The 24509-nt window shown below is 33.0% G+C and overlaps 1 protein-coding gene and 2 pseudogenes across 1 annotated transcript; 2 read left to right on the top strand and 1 right to left on the bottom strand.

Moving 5' to 3' along the window:
* Positions 1-7853: 7853 nt before the first annotated feature.
* LOC128393821 (medium-chain acyl-CoA ligase ACSF2, mitochondrial-like) lies at positions 7854-9011 on the bottom strand (annotated as a pseudogene).
* Positions 9012-10956: 1945 nt separating this feature from the next.
* Positions 10957-11301, top strand: LOC128393811 (uncharacterized). Its single transcript, XM_053354030.1, has one exon. The coding sequence runs from the start codon at positions 10957-10959 to the stop codon at positions 11299-11301; it is 345 nt and encodes a 114-aa protein (XP_053210005.1).
* A 9533-nt stretch (positions 11302-20834) lies between these two features.
* The window catches only part of LOC128393803 (cell adhesion molecule DSCAML1-like), a 38736-nt pseudogene continuing 35061 nt past the window's right edge, over positions 20835-24509 (top strand).

Below are 24509 nucleotides of genomic sequence, written 5' to 3'. Positions count from 1 at the left end.
CTCTAATATGTACAAAAACTATAACATGTAATACCTACATACCTTTTTACCTGTATCTTACCTGTACTCTATTCTGTTTTATTTGGTCAATCAACATCCTAAAGATTTCATTTTTTTAATAAATCATTGACATTTCATTTTATTTTCAAAAACGTTTAATTTCACAGTTGTAGAGGTGGTGTGTTGTCAGGCAGTGCCTGACAAAATCTCGTAATTAAAAGACTTGTCAAACTAAGACATTAACGTGTGCAAAGACCAACCACCATCATCAACTGATTGATTACACGTTTCCTTCATTTAATTTCTTTACTTATTATTACTCCGATTTGGTTTCTTTTGGGTTTATTGATTCGATTTCTTTTTAATTGTCTCTTTTCTGGTCAACCAGTTGATGATGGTGGTTGGTCTTTGCTTTTTTGGGGGCGAGCAGCAGATAGCTCTTTATCTCGCTCAATGAAGCAGAATTGGGAAATGTGTTTTTCAAAGCTGGTTATTTCCTTGAATCCCTTTTTACATCCACGGCAGTGAATGAGAAAATTATTCGTTAGAATATGGCCCAAAAATTCATCTTTGGACTCTTGTGTATATGAGCCTTTGCAAGGACAAGCTTTCAGGTTACATTTTTTCTCCTCCATGCACGATTCAACGATATTTTCCACATGATGTGTCGAAACTGCTTTTTTTGTATTTATATCCAATAGCTGGACTTTGATTCGATCCCCGTACCAAAATGCAAAGAAATCATCGTTCATTCTAGAAATAAAGTAGAAAGAAGAATAAAATTATACAAATGAAATCAAATGGATTAAAATACACTTACATGTCAACATCATATTCATCAGAATCGAGATTGTCCCCCGATAAATCAAAAATATTAACAAGATTTTGAATGTTATGGGCGCTTTCAACTTGATTGATTATTTCTTCTTCAGCAACTGAAGCGAAATGCCCATCAGTTTTAGCTTTAGTTGCCATTTTCTTGCTCCAATTTATCAACCTCGTCTCGTAATTTGGTCCTTTTACAGCCGAAATTTTGATTTTGGTGGTTTTTCTTTTCTTTTCCAATGATTTGATCGAACTGTCCTTCTTTTTGGTTGGCCTTTCTGAAATGAGTCTGGTTCTAAAAGGACGAATTGCGGCATGTTTTCTTAGGGTTGAGGTCATGGCCAGTTTAGTACCACAGAGGACACAATAGAAAAGAGCGTTATTGACTCTCATTATGTGTCGGGTGACAGTCGATATGTCACCGGTATCTTTTTTCCATCCATTTCCATTTTACATTCCTTGCAACTGGGTGACACACAGTTACCCGTTTTAGCTTTCGCAGAAACCGTGATAATTGCAAATTCAGATTCACATTTGGCTTTCATGTCATCGTAGCTCCAAATTTTTCCATCGGGTGTCATCACTTGGTACACACAAGGGGAATCGACACCATCAACGGAATATAAATGGAAGTTTAACAGTACGTAGATCTTGGACCTGAAAGGAAAAAAGGAGAAGAAAGAAGGTACGAATGAAAAATGAGATACTAGTCAAATAACAAAGTAATTTGAACTTACCAAATATCTGCACTCGATGGTCTTAAAGATTGCACTATTTGGTGTTTCATCAGATATTTCGAACCATAATAAATCAGAATATCTATCGTACTAAAGTCGACCAGGGTCAAGTTATGTTTCCACTATTCTTGTGAAGATCCACCAGAAGCTGAACCAATGGATGACATCGAAGGTGATCTTTCAAAATAGGTTGGAATTATTTCATCATTCATGTTGAAAGTTTCATTCATTTCTTTTTCAATTAAATTTTTTCGTTCAAACATTTTTTCTTTAACTGCTGAAGGGATTGATTTTAAAGCTTTTTCACAGTGTCTTTTACTTCCTGTAAAAAGATCATGAAATTAATTACTTATGGAGACGAAGAAAATAATAATAACTTACCTGAAGCTATCAATTAATGGGGCCACCAATCCGATCCATCCTCTGTTTGAGTCCAAGGATCTCCTTCGACTATAATTCGATTTAAATTGAGCAGTTCGGTTCTGTCATGTAGCCTGATTTTCGCAGAGGAAACAACTGCTGTCCTCTGAACTGTTCGTCCGGTTAATGTTGGTCCACCTTGAGTTCGGAAATACCCGATCAAAGCTCCTTTTTTAAAGGACTTGCCATTTTGTAGAATAAAAATGGTCAGAAAAGGATTTTACAATTAGAATTAGTAATTTGTCATCTAATTGTTGAACTTATTATTGGAAGTATAAAATCTTGTTAAAAACAATTGATTTGATTGTTGGAAAAATTACAAACAAAGCAAGTTAAAAAGAAAATGTTTAATGTAGAAAAAAGCTTCTTTATATTTGAGCTGTCACAAAGCTGCAGAGACCTCAAGTGGGTTTTATAATTATTATCGGCTCATCAAATTTCATTTTCTTTCTTTTCTCTAATTCTCTCTCTACCATTCATACGATTCTTCACAAGGGGTAAAATCAAATTTTTTTCCTCGGCGGTTACATCAAGTGGATCCATTATGTGAAGAGCTCTAACGGTTGGTTCCATTTTCCGCCTTTGTTTACATGGTTTAAAAACCTTCTCAATTCTATTGTCATCCAGCTTCTTAAAGCCATTAATATGGTTTTTCATGTTAGTTTTTTCATTTGGAGTTGCTTTTACGTGACAATAGGGGCATGAGAAAATTTTGGCTCCAGCATCAAGTTTTAGTTTAAATTCTTTTGTTTTAGTATAAATTTCGTCAAGCGACTGTATTCCACATGGTCGAGCTTTTTTAATGGGCACGCTGGTTATGTCCGAGATGTAAACATTTTCCGCTCTTTCGAGCCAAGTGGCTTTGAGTAAAAACTCTCCTGTTTCCTCAATGAATGCTGTAGCTGTTACATCATAAAGTACATCATCTACTCGGGTGAATGCCTAGAAACCAGAAAAAGATTGCATGAGTAACATATAATTATATAAAGTGATATATAAATAGATACTTACTTTTCTTTTGACACCTCTAGAATTTGGTATTACTCGTTGATTCATGATAGAAAAACAAAGGTAACAAAATAATTGGTAATGAGAGTAAACAAATTAACTTGATTAATACAATTTATGGTGAATAATAACAAACAGGAAAGATGGAGTCATTCTCCGATGTATCGATAGTATTGAATTTCGCGACAGCTTTTCAACAGCTTCTTTATCAGGCACTGCCTGACACCGGCAGCTTTGCTACAGCTTAAGAAAAAGATGCGAAGAAGCTGTAGCTTTGTATGATCATTTAGAAATGATAAATTGTATAAATAGTCACTTAGATCAATATTTGATTAACTTAAATTATTCATCAAGTTTAACTTCTGGTTTAGATTTGGTGTTGGTCAACACACCGGTCAAGGAGTTCATGTTTCGTCTTACAATTAATAGTAGACCTTTTTTAGGGTTTGATAAGGTTATCTAACAATTAAGACAAACCAATCCTTACCCTTTATCTCAATTAACTTTAATTACTCTAGATTGTAAACTTTGATTAAAAAATAAAAGATGATGATAAGGAAGATGATGAAATCGCCAATTGAAATTGATTGGAGCCAATGGAGGTAAAGGTTAACATTGACATCATCTTATTGGCCGGTCAGTTGATCCTCTTGTTGGTCATCTTTTAAAGGTAAGATTGATTGACCATCGTCACCATTAAATATTTTCAACAATAACTTGGAAAAAAATTCTAGTTGATTCTAAACGATTATTGTTTCCAATGATTATCATTAAAATTGATTATCGATAAACATAACAATTTATTCCGATGTTATTATTATTGTATTAACATCTTCATTATTATTACATTATTTTCTCATCTTTTTATCATTCTTACCTTCATCTTCCAAAATCAATTAATCGATTTTCGAGTATAATTATGATTAAATCAACAATAGAATACAAATTTACAATTTGTGAGAAACACTCAATCAATTAAAAAAACTTCACTTGGAAAAATTCATTCTAATCATTAATTCTATTCTGATTATTCCACAGCAATTTACTGATGAACGGTGATCACAATTAAGGTTAACAATCTTAACAATTTTGTCCCAAACAATCAAACCCTCTTGAAGTATAGATTGATGATCAAGTCTAAAATTGTTACATTGATTGAGTGTTTCTCACAAATTGAATCAATTGTAAATTTGTATTCTATTGTTGATTTAATCAAAATTATCATCTTGTTGATTAACATTATCATATTTTGGACTTTTGATTATGATTGACAATATGATCAAAATATGATCAAAATATGATCAACTATAATCAATTTGATTTCAGTTCATAAACAATCAACTAGAATCGTTCACTAGATTTAATTGTGATTATCAATTTGATTATCAATATGATCAACTTGAAACAAGTAACTTTGGGTTGATCAGATTCTAGACTTTTAATTGTGATTAGCAATATGATCAACTTGAATCAAATGGATTTCAGTTCATAAACAATCAACTAGAATCGTTCACTAGATTCAATTGTGATTATGAATTTGATTATCAATATGATCAACTTGAAACAATTAACTTTGGGTTGATCATATTCTAGACTTTTAATTGTGATTATCAATTTAATCAAAATATGATCAACCTGAAACAATTAACTTTGGGTTGATCATATTCTAGACTTTTAATTGTGATTATCAATTTAATCAAAATATGATCAACCTGAAACAATTAGTTTCGGGTTGATCATATTTTGGACATTTATGATCAAAATATGATCAAAATATGATCAAAATATGATCAACTATAATCAACTTGATTTCAGTTCAAAAACAATCAGCACGAATCGTTCACTAGATTCAATTGTGATTGAAAATTTTATTATCAATATGATCAACTTGAAACGATTAGTTTCGGGTTGATCATATTTTAGACATTTAATTGTGATTAGCAACATGATCAAAATATGATCAACTATAATCAATTTGATTTCAGTCCATGAACAATCAGCTAGAATCGTTCACTAGATTAATGCATTTACACAAAACTCTTTAATCGAAAATATTTAATTGGCCCTAAAAGTTGCCCGTTTAATTATTCGGCAACTATCGGGTTGTAGCAGGCCAGAACAAAAATGGCCCGCATAATTTGTCACGCCGTTTGCAAAAAACTGGTTTTCCGGTCATTATCGATTTCTAGTCACTCTCTCTTACTCTCTCTTTCCCACCAGTCTCTCTCTCTTAAGTTAAGGTAAGACTTTGGATTAGGTCCGCAAATTTAGAGACCTGAAATTTTCTGTACATATAGCTCATGCCAAACTACATATTATAATTCTAACCAAATAAATTACCCATGAAGTGATAATTACCCAGCATCCAATTTATCAGTTCGTCAAAAAATTGAATCCGAACAACGATAAATCAATGGTCACAACTTTCTCGTAAGTCAACCCAATTTATAATCAAATTCTTTCACACCACTAATACTATAAAATAATCTTGGTTAGAAATTAATTCATTAAGTTTCCTAATCAACAATAAACTAGATGAAACTTGAACACATTGTTTACCTACAGTCAACTCTCCTCTGGCAATAATCTTCTCAACAGTGAGCCAAAAAACCGAACGGGTTCTGTGAAATAATAATCAATTTCTCTCTAATCCAGTAAAAAACGTATGAATAAAACGGCTATTCTTTACTACAGCCCCCTACTCAGATTGTCTTGAAATTTTTTCTAGAGGTAGGCCTTATGTAGGTCTATATACATGTTGAGGTTTTTTAGCGGAAACTTCTGTGGGCGGAGTTATTAGCATTTAAAAACATAAAATCCTTAAGAGGTCTATGGGCAGTTTAAACTTCTCGGAAATTGATTTTTTATGGAAGTGGGAGGTACCTAGCTTATGAAATTTTTATGACATATAGAATGGACTGTGCATATCTTTTTAGAGACAATTTCCTAATTAAATTAATATTTGATTGATTTGAATTCAACTCGATTTGAACCCAACATCAAAGAATCGGGAATCAACTAATCGAGTTTGTGAAAAAATCACGAAATTTCGATCAATCGAAAGTATTTTCTCGTATTCAAGACATTCAATTTCCATAATTTCTTCTATTTTTGTTCAAAACTAGATAAAAAAATTTTCTAGAATTAAGACAATTAAAAACTGAACGTATCCTATTTTTTGACTATTATTTGACCTTAGAAAAAAATTTCAGAGAAAAATGTCGATAAATGGCTTTTTCATGGACAAAAGTTCGAACTCAAAAGTTAAATTCCCATAAAATCAATGTGCAGATCAATTTAATGCAGAACTATGTCGATTCAGGCCAAATTCCTAAACTAATTGAATATCATTTTCGATCAAATTAACTTCGAAATTTAAGTATTAAATGGCCTTTAGTACTGAGAATTTTATGTTTGGGATTCGCATAGGCCATGTTACCGAAAACAAATATACAAAATTTCATAAATTTATCTCAACTCTTAATAGAATTAGACCCAACAGAAGACGATTCCTAAACTAAGTTAATAGACTGAGTAGTAATTATTAATAACTGCGAGCTAAAGCTCAGCAGTTATCTTGGCATAATTAAATTTATTGAAAAAAGTTTCAATTTTTGGCTATATTCTAGAACAAGACCCCTGGAATATCGACTCCAAATTTCTTGTGAATAGTCTTGTCACACATAGTAATGCACATGTTGATGGAATTTTTGAGGAAACTTCTGTGAGCAGAGCTACAGCGCGACAAAAGTCGATTTTTACATAGAGCTCTATGGGAAAATAATAAGTTTTGTTATAACACTATTATTGCTTTTGGCTGAGCTATTTTCAGCCTGTATGTACATCATAGTACCAAGTATCTATGACCAAAATTTCAGTCAAATCAACATATCCGTTTGATACTTGTGACCGATTGAAAATAGGTTTAAACGGGTTTTAGCATATAACTCATGAACTAGTATGGACTATTGCACTATATCACATGTGGAACATGTTCAAGGTCATACCTAAATGTCAAGGTCATTCCAAGGTCATTTGTTAATCAAAGGTTAGTATTGATGTGAACGGCTATTCTAATGATAAAAATAATTGATAGAGGCAGCACATGTTAGCATTTAGATTTGAGGGAGCGGTATGAGGGAGCCTAAATTGAACCTATAATGTTGACAATATTTTTGAATTCTATTCATTTGATTCTCGTTCTTTCTCTCGTTCACATCTCTTTTCTCGCTCTCATTCTCGCTCTTGCTCTTATTCTCTCTCTCTTTCTTACTCTCATTCTCATTCTCATTCTCATTTTCTCTTTCTCTTTCTTTTTCATCTCCATCTTTCTTTTTCTTTTCTTTTTCCATCATCATCATTATGGATGGTGTGTGGAGGCATGCTAGGCTGGAGAGGGAGGTATGCAGAAGCAGGGAGACGGCCATTGAATGGGCACAACAACAAAGTCTCCTGCGTTCTGCATACTCCTGTGGTCAGCACCGGTGCCCGATGACCTGGGAGGTCGATCGTGGTCCTGTTGGCACGTTTCGTTGCCCGAAGCATGGGAAGCATTCGGAATCCAGGCCAGAATCACGGAGTGCGTCCTACAAATCAGCCTTCGAAGGGTTGAAAATTGATATTGAGGACGCACTTCGATTGATGTACACCTGGTGCACGGATGTGGACTATGATTCGGCGCGTGCTGAAGCCGGTGTGTCTACTCAAACAGTGGCTGATTGGTTCAGGCTGTTTCGAGAGACCGTGACATTTACCTTTCTTCAGGATGAATTAAGGCGGGGGAAAATCGGTGGTACTGGACAGGTGGTACAGGTAGACGAGGCCAAATTTGGTCGACGTAAGTACCACCGAGTTTTTATTTATTTAATTGTTCGAGGGCAATTTGAGATCAATTCAAACTTTTAAGTGAAGGCATAGTGATGTTGTTTTTCTCTAGATAATTGATTAAATCAATCGTCATCGCTGGAACAATCATTGCATGGGAACAGTTATTTTCATTAATTGTCTCAACCAAACTCTTAACATTGTAACGATAACCAGAAAGAGTGATTGTGATTCCCATTCGGGCCATCATTGTGATCCCATAGACAAGGCCAAAGATGTGGAAAAGAGGAACTGGAATAGCGGCAACAGTTCCTGGTTCATCAAGACCAAGTCTTCGAGCAGTTAATTGTGCATTGTTGATTAGATTACAATGTGATAATAAGGCTCCTTTAGGTTTACCGGTTGTTCCCTGTGATTAGAAACATTGAAATGAAAAGTTGGTAATTGTATTCGGATTGATCTGTATTACCGAAGTGAACATGATGATCGCTGGATCATCACTATTGACTCTTGATGAAGTTGTAGTTGATCCATCACTCGATGATAACAATTATTTTAGTGAGAATTTGTCAAATTCTAATGAAATTAAATTGTCACCATTAATTTGAACCAATTTCTCACACGTTGGATTAGTTTTTCTATTCAATTTACTCGCTATGTTGACGAAATCATTGACCACCGTTTGTTGGGAAGACTGACCAGGTACGAATAAAACTTTGGCCCCCGACTTGGCAAGAGCATATTCAAGTTCGGGTAATTTATAAACTGGATTAAGGGTACACAAAATTAATCCATAGCGAGCACAAGCCAATTGAATTAATATCCATTCATAACAATTTGATGACCACAAAGAGACAACATCACCTTTAGTCAAACCAAGGACAGAATCAAATGAATCAACCAGTTGATTAACTTCTTTATTTAGATCACCAAATGATTTAACTATTTTCTGATGGCCACTGATTATCGCAGGTTGGGAATTACCTTTAAAAAGAGAAAACAAATCAAGTAAATTAATCTTATCATTAAGGTAAAGGAAAAGTAAACCTTAGGCTCTAATCAGCTGATCGCCAAAACCTTCACCGAGACCTTTAATTACTCACGTTGATCAGAACTTAATTGTAGAGCATCACCAATGGAATAAAATTCTAGATTAGCTGGAGAAACACCATAAGCATATGAGTATGGGTGAAGAATGAAAGTTCAGGTTAAGAGAGAAAATAAACAAATGAGTAGAAATGAGTTTGTAGACTTGCGACGATTTTGATGAATTGAATCTTTGTTGGTTTGGTGATTTTGATGAATTGGAATGACTAGAGGTCAATGGAATTGAATTAAATCTTGAAAAGAAAGTAAATCATAAATTATTTCAAGAAATTAAATGTTTTGATGACGAGAAACGGTTTAAAATCATCATGACTTTTTCGCTGTAAAAATTGAGACAATCAATTGGAGAGAGGAAAAGATGAACAAAACAAAGTCTACGATTGCCGAGAATTAAAATTAAATGGTTGAATTGGTTGTCTTTTCTGTCGGTACATTATTTGTTTACTTTTGATATGGCCAACTTGTGGAACATGTTAAGGTCAAAAGATTTCGTATGCTTTGGATATTCGTTGATTGGTCATTCGCTTATTTTCCTATGTAGTGTCTCTTCGAATAACATAGTTGATATTGGTCCAGAAGGTTAATTGAGTTCTGAGTTTCTTGAAATTATCACATGTTTTACTAACTTTATTTTAAATTTTACGAAAACCAATTTCACCAAAAGTGGGATCAGAAGCTTGGTAATTCATTGTGACAATCAATGTATCAAAAAAAATTAAAACTCTATTGGATTAATTTATATTAAAAAAAAGTTAACGAGCTCACAAAAAATTAAAAAAAAGACGGAGTCAATGAGTTGATTTCCCCTTTGAATCAAGGTAATGTGTACACGCACTTTAAAGTCAACTTGATGTTAGATTAATATGTTAAGAAACGTACACAAATGTTAATAAAATAACTAGCTAAGTTAACTCAGTTTATACAGTTTTATAAGTTAACCCTCACCTTTACTAGGTTTAAGTATACAGCCGTGAAAATTGAATTTGTGCCTTTTTTAAATCATTTGAGCATCTTTGGCAAGAATTAGCTTAATCACAACGATTGATTAGATAAATTTAAACATTGTATTTGCTTACACCAAGTGAAGTTATTTCCCTAAAATCTAAGTTTAAAACAACAATACTAATAGTTGAAGGATACGAAAAGCAGTGAAGTTATCACTCAGTGATCAATGATGACCTATCATTTATCTTACCTCAGAAAAAAATTTCAAAGAAAATGTCGATAAATGACATTTTTATGGACAAAAGTCCGCACTCGAGAGTTAAATTTCCATACAAGTCAATGTTAATTTAATTTTTTAATTATTTCGTTAATTATTCGAGAAATTGGTCTGAATTTTTAGTCACGTATTACAATGAACTAATTGCATAATAACAAAAAGCTACGATCAATAATAATAATATGAGCCATATTACCGAAAATAAAATTACATAATTTCATGAATTTTTCTCAAATTTCAAGAGAATTAGACCCAAAAGAAGACGAGTCCTAAACTAAATAAATGGAGTATTTACTACTCACTTTCAAATTTGTTCTAACTAATATTTACTTGTTAAATAGTTACTAATATTTACGCAACTAAGTCCACAAATTCATGGTAATGCTTTACAGTTAAGTTCTGATGAATGATTAAAGGTCTTAGTAAAGGTCTGATCAGATGCTAAGAGATGAAACTAACAGTACAACTACTAGATTCAATTGTAGCCCATGCTATTTTGTTTCCATGGATTAATCAAATGATACCTGTTTTTGCAGTTAACAAATTAAAATTGTATTTGAGTTTAATTTATCGAAGCCACAAAAGCTATTTGATCTTGTATATAAATCACATGAAATGTGAAATCATTTGACTTTAAGATTGTCATAAAGTTGCGTTTCGATTTAAATAAGTGCCGATTTCAACACCTAAAATTTAAAAGCTTGAATACAAAAAACAATGAGTTCTTACTCCTTTGTGGCTTACGATTGCTTCTTGTTCATCATGGTCCTTATCTCCTCTTTGTCAAGCCAAACTTTTGGTTATGATAGAAAAATGGATGGAGAAGATTATGGTGATAATAGTGGCTATGGTTATGGCGGTGGTCAAGGTGGTGGTTATGGTGGTGGTTATGGAAAGGGCAAAGATGGGGGTCGTGGTAGTGGTAGTGGTAGTGGTGGTTCTGGTGGTTTTACTGATGGTGGTTTTGGTTCTGGCTTTGTTTATGGTGGTGGTAAGGACAAAGATAAAAGTGGTGGCGGTGGTTTCGGAAATAATGCAGGAGATGTTAAAGGCGGTGGTACAGACAAAGAAGCAAGAGGCTCAGGCGGTGATAGTTATGGTTTTGCTAATGTGATGGATAATTTTTCAGATTTTGGACAACTTTTTGAGCGTTTTTGACACGCTTTAAGACTTTTTCAACTCACTGTCATCTCTAGTATATCGAAATGATTTGATTTAAAAGAATGATTCTCATTTCAGTATCCTAAATCCATGGGTCTCTCAAACTATCGAAAGAAAGTTTGTTTTCGCTTGTTATTAAAATAATCGGTAAGATCTTAGTTATGATCTTCATTAATTAACCCGTTTACGAGTGACACCTAACCTAACCTAATCTAACAAAACAAAACAAGCCAAAAAATTAGTTAATTAGTTACGTTAATTAGCTCAGTAATTTAGATTTCAACTTTGCCGCTAACTTAAGCCACACTAGTGCGATCATAACTAAGATCTTACCGATATATTAAACGAAATGGTGGTTCTACTTTTCAAACTGGTCGCCTTCCTAATCTTACTGCTTATTAGGATCAATTAGGATTGACCCGATTCTGGCATAACCGATTTGGTATCACAAGTACTTTTGATCTCAGTGTCCACTATCCTTTGAGGGTCCAGAATGTGGTCGACAACTTGAGGTGCACCAGGAACTTCAAATAGAAATTTTAACAAGCCGTTATTACTTTTAAGGCTGAAAATATTTCTCCCATTATTGAATAAATTAAGTGCCGCTGTTTTAACTCGACTAAAATCAATTTCCACTTCTCGAACTATACATTCAATCCTAAATGGTGTTATCTGTTCTCGAACAATTAGTAAATGTTTGATTAGAAATAAACATCCATCGGAGAGACTCTTGTTTTTACTAATCTCTGAACCGGCTCGTTTTAATGATTCCAAACAACCGGCTACAACCTCTTGAGCTAATCGTTGGAAAGCCGATTTGTCCAACGATCGGTACAATTTTGCAAGGCACATTATTGTCCGTCTAACGGTTGGATACCACATCCCATGAATATCGGCTGGTGATCTTGAAGCGTATCTACCGAAAGATGAATCATTATAAGTGGCCAGTGAAATGTCCGAAAGAGTGGTTGATGTTATTGATGATAAAGAATCACTTCTAACCAAAGTTCCAGGAGGATTGGTTGATAAACACTCGGCGATACTTTCCATCATTTCCAATTTCTCTGGATAGGCAAGGTCACCAGGAGCTGGAACATATTCGACAAGATTCGTTTGTATATAAATAGCAGTTCGATAGACTAAACGTTCTTGGACATCTTGTAAAAGTGAATTAAGAGCTCGGCCAAATGAGAGAGTTTCATTTCCGAGAATTGATGTAAACTCTTCGCTTCCTTCGCTTCTCAGGATACAACAAAGTTCCGAAAGTGTTTCCAAATGATTTATATGGATCACTATGGGTCTAAGAACATCGTAAACATGGTGACATAAACTTTCAAGAAAATCGATTAAAATTGTGAAGGTGAAGTAAAAAATTGGTAAAACAATTAGTAGTAGTAAAAAGCAACAATCTAGACCACTTTTCTCTTTCTTTTTCTCTTTCTTTTTTTACCTTTCTTTTTCTCTTTCTTTTTGGCAACAATCTAAACCACTTTTTCGAGCGGGCCTCTCATTTCCTTTAATTAAGGTTATAAGGCTGTTAATCGCTCGATTTATTGAAGTCCACAAGCTAGCTCGTTAGTAACGTGTACGATATTTGTAAGGTTGGCCACCGGTTCAAATCTCGTTCCCATTTAATCTTCATCTTCGTCTTCGACTGGGCCCCGTCTGAACGGTGACACCGATCAAATATCGCACCCGTTACTAATTGAGCTAGTGAATGGACTTTTGCTGAATTTTTCAATGAATGATTGACAATAGATACTGATTAACTTTAAGGTTGACACTTAATTAGTTTCAGACTCGATTTTTAATTCTAATTAATGTCAATTTAAATTGAATGTAATCAAGTTTGGTTACCATGGATTCACCCAAACAAAAGTTAATCATATGTTTGGATATGTTTTTGTCTTATTGTTTTGAATGTTTTGTTTGATTAAAATTGCAAAATCAATTGTCTAGATTTTTGATTAATTCCAAAGGCCTGAGATGTTTATTAATCGGTTGAAAGATAATCTTGTTTCTAATCTATGGTTAGTCTCAAAGTCAATTCTTGATTTACCTTTTGCTGGTGAATTGATTAAACAATTTGATGATTGTTCACCTCTAGAAATTAACATTGACCCCTTCAAATCTTCCGTACGATTTAGAGGAATCACAATTTACCATTGAACCAGGATCAAGATTAATGTCTTTTCTCCGTCTATTCAGTCAACTATTAATTCCAAGTGAATTAAATTAAGAATATAATTGAGTCAGTGGATGTTGATGAGCCTGTTGGTGATGATGGTGAAACTTGAGTTTTTTGAACAACTTAAAAATTGGAAGTTGAAGGTTGGGTTATGTCGTAGATAACATTTCGACCATCACTTAATTCACGAAACAAAATTAGAGTTTGTTGTAACTGTGGCTCGATGATTTGGATCCATCACTTTTATATCAATTAAGATGACCAAAAACTTAAGTTTGATGATGACTAATTGAATTAGTTGATTCGCTTTTTTAAGCACAATTAGCGTAAAGTTGCTGATGATTAAGATGATTAATGAAGCTTTAACTAGAGTTGATTCGGTTGTTTGTTTAAAAGAAACTTTGATTTCGATAAAGAAAAGAAGATTTTGATTAGAGACAAAATGGTGTCTTATCTGGTTAATCGGGTTAATTAACGGACAATTGGTGGGAAAAGAATTTCGAATAATCGTTTCCTTGGAGAAAATCGGGAAAAAATCGATTTTCGATTTTCGAATATTTTTAAATTCGTTTTCACTGTTGCCAATGGTTACACAGTAGAATAGAATATAATTGTTCTCATCGAATTGTTTTAATTGTTGTCTTCTTTGTCTTGTTAATCTTTGATTATCATCATTAATTGGATCAATTGTTGATTGTTGAATTATCATCTTATCAGCGCTTAAGCGATTTTTCTTTGGTTTGTTGACTTGTTTATCCATTGGATTATGTTCTTGATTGTCAACTGAAGTTGTTTCATGGTTAGAGATTAATTCTGGATCAAGATTGTCAAGCTCGGGATTTTCGGTAAGTGGATTAATTTCATCATTTAAATTTGAATTTGAATTCGTTTTTGTTATTGATGAATCTGTTTGATCAACATTAGTTGGATCAATCTCGTTAGTGTTTGGGAGCTTAAAACTTTCTATCTGAAGATATTGATCTGAATTGAAAAAATTATCTCTAATTTCTTTCTGTTTCTCAGTTAATTCTGATTTGTGTAATTTCGTATTACTGACATTCGCTGTGAATATTTCTAACTCGTCTATGTCGAGAAGCATTAAACTTCCTTTCTGAATACCGCAGACTAAATAAGGTCCATGATATTTTTCTATCAATTTCTTTGAAATTTCTGAACTGACAGATTCATTTTTAACATAAACGTAATCACCTTCTTTGTAAGGGGAAGTTGGATGTAACTGTTTTGATCGATTGATTTGATACTGTTGTTGAGACTTGAGTCTTGCTCGGGCTAACTTTCTAGCTTCTACAACATTGTATTTAGAAAATTGTTATTTGTTTCGATATGATTATCGATCGGTTTCTGGGGTTGTCTACCATAAACGAGAAAATATGGAGAAAATCAGGTTATTTTGTGTATCAAGTATTAATTGCGAAAACAGAGGCTTCTAAGCCATAAGCTAAATGTTTATTATCGTTCGCTAAACAATAAATTCTTAATCTCTCTGAGATTGTTTTGTTGTGTCTTTCGACTATTCCCTGTGATTGTGGATGGTACGGGTTTGAGGTAACATGTTTAATACCATTGTTTTGACAGAATGATCTGAACTGTTCTGAGGTAAAATTCGTTCCGTTATCGGTTTGTAGGATTTTTGGGTATGAAACTGTGTTAAAAATCGGGCGAAGGAAATCAATTACAGTTGAAGCTGTTTGATTAAGGGTTAGTTTCGCATAGACAAATCTGGACAGAACATCTACTAACACAAGAATATACTTTTTCGAATGTTTTACCGTTATTGGTCCTTGGACGTCGAGTTCAAATCGATCAAAAATGTCGTCGGCAATTGGCTTTTCAGCTGGATCAACATAAATTATGTTGGTTGGTTTTGCGATTTGCAATTGTTGCAAAGTCTTGTTACTTCTTGAAGTAAATTTTTGCACCAGAAACGTCGGGATATTTGACATGCAGTCTTTTCGGGTCCAAAGTGACCTCCTATTGGTGAATCATGGTCATGTTTGAAGATTTCACTTAAAATTATTGGATCAATTACCAATTTTAAATTGTACGGGGGTTTATCATTTTTTCGATGAAGTAGTTCATCTTGAAGGGCAAATTTTTTGCAAGTTTCAGGATCTTTTTCGATCAATTGGTTTTTAATTTTTATGATTTCGGGATCATTTTGTTGATGAATTTTTATTTTTTCTTTCCAAATAGATGTTGGAGTTTTAAGGTTGTCGTCGTTGACAATGTTTGGTTGAATTAATGTTGATTCACTTTGAAGAGTGTAAGCGATCAATTGAGGATCTTTTAGATCGTAGCAAATGTTGTTGAGTTCACTGTTAATCAGGTTTAAGCCAATATCGAAATAAATATCATCTTCGAAGTCAATGACATAGTCAATTAGATAAATTTTATCTAAATACTCTTCTTCAGGGTCGATAGAGTTACGGTGATTCCATTCACTTTGATACCGTGAAAAACAATCAGGTGGATGTTGTTTTCCTTTTTGATAAATGACTTTAAAGTCAAATGATGACAACATTGCAGACCATCGGTGTAACCGGGAATTTTTGAAGTTTATTCGGGGCAATTGGCAAAGAGCATGGTGGTCGGTCTCCACCAAGAATTGTTGACCTTCTAAATAATGTCGATATTTAGTAATGCCAATGAAAATCGCGAGACATTCTTTCTCGGAAACGGTATAATTTCGTTGATGTTTAGCCAATTTTTGTGAATAAAAATACATCGGGAGCCAATCTTTTATTTCTTCGATTGGACAATTAGGATCATAACTTTCAGAGTTTTCATCCTCTTGTAGGAGTATTCCTCCTACTGCAGCATCAGATGCGTCAGCACTAATTTTTCTTCTCAATATCGGGTTATAGTGAACCAGCATAGCCGTCGTTATCAAAGCTTCTTTAAGCTTATCCAATGCTTTTCGATCTTCACTTAATAATTCACGTAATTTTGATTACCAAGTCGCAACTTATACGGGAACTGTTCCGTTTTCGGGTTTTCCTCAATAGCGATTGCAGCTAATGGGTTATCCAATTGTTTTCGATTTATTGTATCGAGAACATACGACTGAGTTTCAAGGTTTTTGATTAATTCAAAAAGATGATTTGTTCCATCTTCAGTGCAAAATCTGAATAAAAATTCGGGCTTTTTTGACTCACTTTCGGATGTCTCTTTTACCTTTACTTGGTAATTATCGCCATCACTTTCAATCGATGCATAGTATAAGTGCATGAATGAATTTCCAATTAAACATATTGGACGAAAATCTTTACAGATTTGAATTTTGAAGATTCTCGATTCTTCCATCTCGGGGTGTTTCACTATTGCGTAGGCAAAACCGAGTGAAGTTACGGGTGATGATGAGATTCCTTGAAGGGAACGATGAAAATAAGAGATATGAGCTCCAAGCTCTCTTGCGACGTGTTCGTCTAAGGCTGACATTGTTGAGCCTGTATCGAGAAGAACGGCACCTTCTCGAACAAATTGTCGGTCTGTGCGACAAAGTTTGAATTGAGCAACTGGCATATGAACAAGATGTAAAGGTCCAAGTGTTGTTATACATTCTTCGGAAACTGCAAAGTTTATGTCGTTTTGACGGAAACCAAGTAATTGGTTCTTGAGAACGTTCGATTTTTGGGTCTATGACCATTGATGATGATGATTGGGTTGTGGCGGTAGTAGTAGCTGCTGTAGCTGGAGGTGTTGGCTTCTTAGCCTCACTTGAGTTTTTCTTTCGTCGACACTCATTAGTCGGGTGACTATTCCACAATTTACATTCACCACATTGACCTCGGTATCTGGGTCTTTGTTGATAATTGTTATCATTAGATAGAATTTTGTTAAGGGTCGATGCTTTAGCATCATTGGATTTATCGTTTTTATCCACTCGTGGGTTTCTTCCACTTTGTTTGTTTCTTCTCGCTTGTTCGAGGAATTCATGATGTTTTCGTACGAGTACGTTAAAAATAGCATCTTGGCTTAAATTTGCGCCGAGAGTGTAAATCTCATCGCGGATGTTTCTTGGGATATGACTCAAGATCATCATTAAGAAAACGGATGTGTCAACTTTACCAAGAGATTTGGTAACCAGGGTTGAAAGATGATCAATAAAGGTCGAAGGATGGTCTTCTAACTTATATCGATAATTCATCAGCTCGTAATCGGCAGTATATTTCATCGATGGGCTGTTCAATTTCTCATAGAGAGCGTCGAGATACAAATGATAATCATTTACCTGCACGGGAATTTGATTAGATATATGAAGCAACTCATTGGAAAGAGCTTTTTTAAAGCATCGGAGTTTTGTAGCATCATCGACATTTTCATGGTTGAGACGGGCTTTAGTTTTGTTGACCCATGACAACATGTCTTCTCCTTTCTTGAATTCGGGAACCTCGGGATCTCGTTTCAATGCATTTGCGAATTGGGCAAGACTTTCAACTAAAGTTGAATCATGAGGAACAGTTTCAGATGGAACTGAATCAAATCGGGCTGGAACTGGTGGGGCAATGTCGATGCCTAATTCGTTGAGCACATTTTTAATTTTTCTTAAACTACCTAAAGGTAACGGTAGACTGTTTAACTCGCAGTGAGTTAAGTTGATTATTGAATTACTTTCACGACCAATCTTGTTGATGATGGTCCTAATCTCATCTTCACTGAGATTAGACTTCCGGAATTCGGTAATCCACTCGGGGATTATTTGTTCTTGTAACTCTTCAAGTATTAGAACTTGAATTTCATTGGTGGTTAATATATCACCTTCTAACATTAAGTTAGTTTTTATGACTTCTTGAAGCCTTTTCTTTTGTAATGATCGAATTGACGGGATTTGTACCGACCAAAATTCGAGAGTATTTTTAATTTGAGTTTCGGTTAATTCACTAATTTGATGTTCAGCCATCTCGAGTCTTAAGACTTGTTGTTGAAGACGTGAAGCTTGTCTTGTAGTTGGCATAAGCACTTTTGTGTTGAAGAACTGCTGGAATCCTGCCTGGGTCGCCAAGTGTGAGGTTTTTATCGGGTATTTTGAGGTGAATAACGGAGTGTCAGAGATAGTCCTCGGGATCTAGAGCTCTATTATGATCACTTTGGCTATTACCTTTAATCAATTTGTTGATTTTGAATCAGTAGATTCGATTTGCACACACTAACAAATCTTTCAGATTCTTTTCAGGATTCCAACAATCACTAAACTCAAGTTTAAGACTTTTCCGGACTGAATTATAACTGAAAATTAACTTTATTGAAATTTTTAATGAAACTTAAGTTGACTCTATGAGACCAAATTAAATCTAAATTGTTCTATCTTTTGATAGTTACATTTATACTTGAAATTAACAAAAGAAATTTGTGCGGGAATTAATGTAGTCTTTCAGACTCGACTGTTATCAAAATGATTAAATTAAGGTTAATCAAATCTTTTGGCTTTTTCTAGCTTGAGCTGTGACTTATCAAATTAATGTTACTAATCAGTTTAGATTAGATTAAAAAAGCACAATGGAAAGAAAGGGAAATTTGTATCTCTTTCTTTTTGGTTACAATTTAAGAAAATTAAAATTTAAGAAAATCGGGTTTGAAGTCGGGTCTAAATGAAATTAAGTTTTAAAACTGAAACGGGTTAATGAATAAAAATAAAAGAAATTGAAATTTCATAATAATCTGAGTCGATTGCTCAGTAATTGTTTGGGAGGTTAAGCCTCTACCCTTCAAGAAGGTTAGAATTTTAGTTGAGTTCTGTACCAAGAGAGGTCAGCAGTGCACAGAAAATTTGACTATCAAACAAAAAGTAAAAATGAGTTGACTCAATGATTGTGATAGTTTAGTTTTTATTTTCCAATTGACTCTCAACTGAATCAAACCATCTCTCAATATCCCTTAAGCTATTAAAATGTCCAAGAGCATCAGTAAGAACATTCAAATGACCGGTGCCTTCAGATTCCAAATCTTTACCATTAGTATCTGGTGAACCTTTTCTATCCTTTAAAGATCCACCAACAGCTGATTCTTTTTTAACACCATTACAATTTGAATCATCATCATCACCATCATTTCCATTGTCTAATTGATTTGCTGTCAATTTTTCCAATTTAATTAGAATGGAAATTTGATCTTTTGACAATGGACACAGTTGAGAATCTTCACCTTCCCATAGATATTAAACACTTGAAGATATTAATTCAACCATGGTAACAGGTAACCAGGTATCACCCAGAGATTAAATAGAATCAAAATTAAATTCATGAGATGAGATTCTTATGAGTGTTACTTACCAGCTTTTCCAGCTTTGAAACCTGCGGCAGCGGCTCCTTTACCGCCGTAACCTGTTTCAGCTTCTTCTAAACCTGAGCCGACCTCTCTCTTGGAATTAAATATACATATATTGCCAACTCGTGGAACATGTTATGGTCAAAAGATTTCGTATGCTTTGGATATTCGTTGATTGGCCATTCGCTCATTTTCCTATGAATTGTCTCTTCTAATAACATAGTTAATATTGGTCCAGAATGTGAGGTTTTTATCGGGTATTTTGAGGTGAATAACGGAGTGTCAGAGATAGTCCTCGGGATCTAGAGCTCTATTATGATCACTTTGGCTATTACCTTTAATCAATTTGTTGATTTTGAATCAGTAGATTCGATTTGCACACACTTCTTTTCAGGATTCCAACAATCACTAAACTCAAGTTTAAGACTTTTCCGGACTGAATTATAACTGAAAATTAACTTTATTGAAATTTTTAATGAAACTTAAGTTGACTCTATGAGACCAAATTAAATCTAAATTGTTCTATCTTTTGATAGTTACATTTATACTTGAAATTAACAAAAGAAATTTGTGCGGGAATTAATGTAGTCTTTCAGACTCGACTGTTATCAAAATGATTAAATTAAGGTTAATCAAATCTTTTGGCTTTTTCTAGCTTGAGCTGTGACTTATCAAATTAATGTTACTAATCAGTTTAGATTAGATTAAAAAAGCACAATGGAAAGAAAGGGAAATTTGTATCTCTTTCTTTTTGGTTACAATTTAAGAAAATTAAAATTTAAGAAAATCGGGTTTGAAGTCGGGTCTAAATGAAATTAAGTTTTAAAACTGAAACGGGTTAATGAATAAAAATAAAAGAAATTGAAATTTCATAATAATCTGAGTCGATTGCTCAGTAATTGTTTGGGAGGTTAAGCCTCTACCCTTCAAGAAGGTTAGAATTTTAGTTGAGTTCTGTACCAAGAGAGGTCAGCAGTGCACAGAAAATTTGACTATCAAACAAAAAGTAAAAATGAGTTGACTCAATGATTGTGATAGTTTAGTTTTTATGATAAAAGTTATTTTACTCATTCCCAGTAAATGATCAAACCAAATAAGTTTATAGTTCTATCAACAAATTGAGTTAATTTAAATTGAAGAAAATGTGAAACTTTCAGTGTTTATTGAAATGAATTAAAAACAAGTAATTAGGTGACACAATTAGACAAAATCAACAGTTGATAGATTCTCATTTTAAACACTGTTAATAAACATAATCAAAATTCTGCCAATCGAACCTTAACTCAATCTCTTCTTTTTATATTGATTGTGTTTGATTGAACACTTTATGTAGCGATAATTATTATTATTGCCGGTTAATTTTATTCATCAAAACTGTTGATTAATTCAAATTGAGTGAAATATAATCATCATCATCACATATTCATTTGATTATTAATTGTTTGTGTTTTTATCAAGATATCATCATCTTAGTCTCTATCAAAATAATTGAGTTTAATTTAATTGTTTAAACAAAAATGAGAAGGAAATTAATGTTTCTTAATTGTGATTCAGTTGCTATTCAAACAACTTGGATATTTAAATCATCATCATCGGTGACATGTCTACAATTAATGTTATTTGTACTGACACTTAATTGTAGTAACAATTTGGTTGTAAATTCACAAAGCTTAGAAATTGATTATTCAGGTATTTACAATTTTGTTAATTATCACCATTGATGATCCAATCTATTAAAATTCACTTTCTCTCTTTCTCAATGTTTAGGTCACACAGAAGTCGAAGGTATCGCTGGTCGATCAGTCTCTTTACCATGTAACATAACGATAACCAACGGGAATATTAAAGAAGTGGCCATTATTTTATGGTACAAAGGAGAGACTGGAATTCCTGTTTATACAGTTGACACTCGGAATAAAAGTTCATTAAGTGGTTCAATTCATATTCCATCTAGTTCTTATAAGAGTCGATCTTATTTTGAAATGTCCAAAAGTCCACCGACTCTACGATTAGATAAAGTTAGTGAAAAAGACTCGGGTGAATATCGATGTAGAGTCGATTATGAAAAATATCCAACACAAAACTTTCACATCAACCTAACAGTTATCGGTAAGTTCAATTAATTTACTCCAATAAATATTAGTAATCAAAACTAACCATCAACTTTATAACTGGATTAAAAGTGCCACCCGAATCAATTTTCATCGTTAATACCGAAACAATGGAAAAACTTGAAGGTCTAGTTGGACCTTTCAATGAAACCTCAGATTTATCTTTAAGCTGTGAGGTTTATGGAGGTTGGTACAAACTTGATTTTTAAATTATAAATTATGAGGATAATTGAGTCATTGAACATCATCTTAACACTATCAAAATAAACCAAGTTAATCTTGGACTCATTCAGTAAACTGTCTAATCTTAATCCAGTTATTCTAATGATCGATTGAATTTTTAATCAGTTTTTACTTTACTTCATTTTCATGGTTAAAATTCATCCTCCTTAGAGTTTGAGCTGACTACTGACCAGGTACAAATGGGGTGAATATACAATTTAATACTTTTATATTTGGTCAAGTAGAATACAAAAAGAAAACCAATGTAACCACTTTATATTTGTCCAATTCAATGAATGAACTTAGAAGGTGAATTGAATTTTTATCATGAAACTTGTTTGAAATGCATTGAAAAAAACGAGAAAAAAATAACATTCGAATGTTTTTTATTCTCTGATACCTTTTTTCTCTTCTTATTTCAACATATTTATCATCTTTTGGTCCTTTTTATCTTCATCGTTCTTTCACTGTATTAACATATGATAATTTGAAACTAAAATCAGGTAGAAATATTCACTTGAAACTTTTTGGGTCGAATTGAATAGAAAAGAATAAGAAAAGTTTCCAATATGAGAGCTGAGAATGGATATATTTAAATCGAATCAATTTTGAGTTCGATTTCTGCTCCTTATACTATCAAATTGAAAACAGACATGATAATAAATTTCTCAGTGAGGATGATGGAAACAAGAATGAAAAGAAAATTCATAAGATTGAATCAGTTCGAAAAGTTCATTTTCGATTCATTAAACTTTTTCTTATTTCGAAAGTTTCAATAAAAAATCTGTCACTTTCGAATTTCGAATCACAACTTGAAGGGATAAGAAATATTTCATCATCGAAAGTGTGAACAAAATTCTCACAAAATTTAATATAATATTTACGAGTTCGAGTTAATTTCAATGAGAAAAAGTTCTAAAAATTGATTTGATTAAATTTTCTTATGATCAACTTTCATTAAACTAATTGAATCTTCAGTCGACATCAAAGCTGACAACTACTAATTAGAGTACAGATTGGATGAGGTTAATCAAAGAGTTAATTATATTAATAATTACAACGAATACAATTGAATTATAACCATTTTATCAATTAGGTATCAAAGTCTTTGAATACCCTAGTATTAATAATTAACTTAATCAAAGTATTTTTTTGGGTTGGATTTGGTTAAAAAAGTATTGTTCATTTAAATACTTCGTTTCCTCATGGAAATCTAAATGTAAGAATCATGTATTGATAGATTATCATATGTAGAGATGTGTAAATATATATATTTGGTAGAGATTCAAGGTATTAAGGAGATTAAGTGATTAAGGATAAAAATAATGTTCTCAAAGAAATAACCATAACTGTAATAAAAGACATGCTAATGAGACACTATTATAAAAAGGAGTACATGAAATGACTTGCAGAATGAGAATCAATTAGAAATAGATTGAGAGAAATAAACTAATCTCCATTTCTACCGGATTATCTATCTGATCAATATTCATGAGTACTCGTTGATCACCTAGTAATCAACACTTCACCTCTGCCTAATTTACATGATTATGAACATCAGTTTTTATGAAACTAAAGTAGTTTCTCATAATATTAATCTAACATTTGCTGATCACAATTGAAATATCAATGAAATTTCACATTTCTAAATCTATTTAAAAGCTTCAACTATTTACCATGAGGTTTGATTATCAAACAATTCCTGAAATAAGACGAAAGGATAAATGGAAAGAGAAAGAAAATAGCAGAACTCTCAGAAAACGATAATGATACCAATTTAGAACTAAGATTGAAACTTTCATGACTCACATGAATTAGTGAAATGATACAAAATAAACTATTCAATTTCCATTACGTGAGAAAATTGAAAATAAAAATATTAAGATAACTCTCTCTTTCTCTCTTATTCTTTCTCTTTCATTCAAATAGCTAATATTAGGTTCTATTAAATGATTATTATGGTGATAATATTGTGTCTTTTTGATCATTTTATGATATTATCATGGAATGAAAAAGTTACCAGTAAATGAAAGATTTGTAGTGAGCCAACGATATTTTGCTCTCATTCAGCTTGAAATGATAAAATCGATATAATTTATGTATTTATGAGTATCGATGATGAACCTTGGAAAAAATGGAAAAAAAGTTTGTTTCTTTCTGTTCGATTGAAGTTTTTTTGTTCGTCTATTTTCATACTGTTGCATTTGGGAGATTATATCGAGTTGTTCTTCTGTTGCCTCCGGAATTCAAGTTGATGATTAGGGAAATCGAGTTAATATTGTATCGAAATTCCATATGCTAAGAAAAAGGAAACAAGTTCGATTTTGATCTGGTTGAATTGTAGTAACAACATTTTCTGACTTTGATCTGTATCGAAATCGTTTTGGGTACATGATTGA

This window comes from Panonychus citri, unplaced genomic scaffold (assembly GCF_014898815.1).
Source record: "Panonychus citri isolate SS breed McGregor unplaced genomic scaffold, ASM1489881v1 Contig00015, whole genome shotgun sequence".
NCBI classification, from domain to species: domain Eukaryota; kingdom Metazoa; phylum Arthropoda; class Arachnida; order Trombidiformes; family Tetranychidae; genus Panonychus; species Panonychus citri.
The sequence above is the reverse complement of the archived record's forward strand: the minus strand, read 5'-3'. Positions and strand labels throughout refer to the sequence as shown.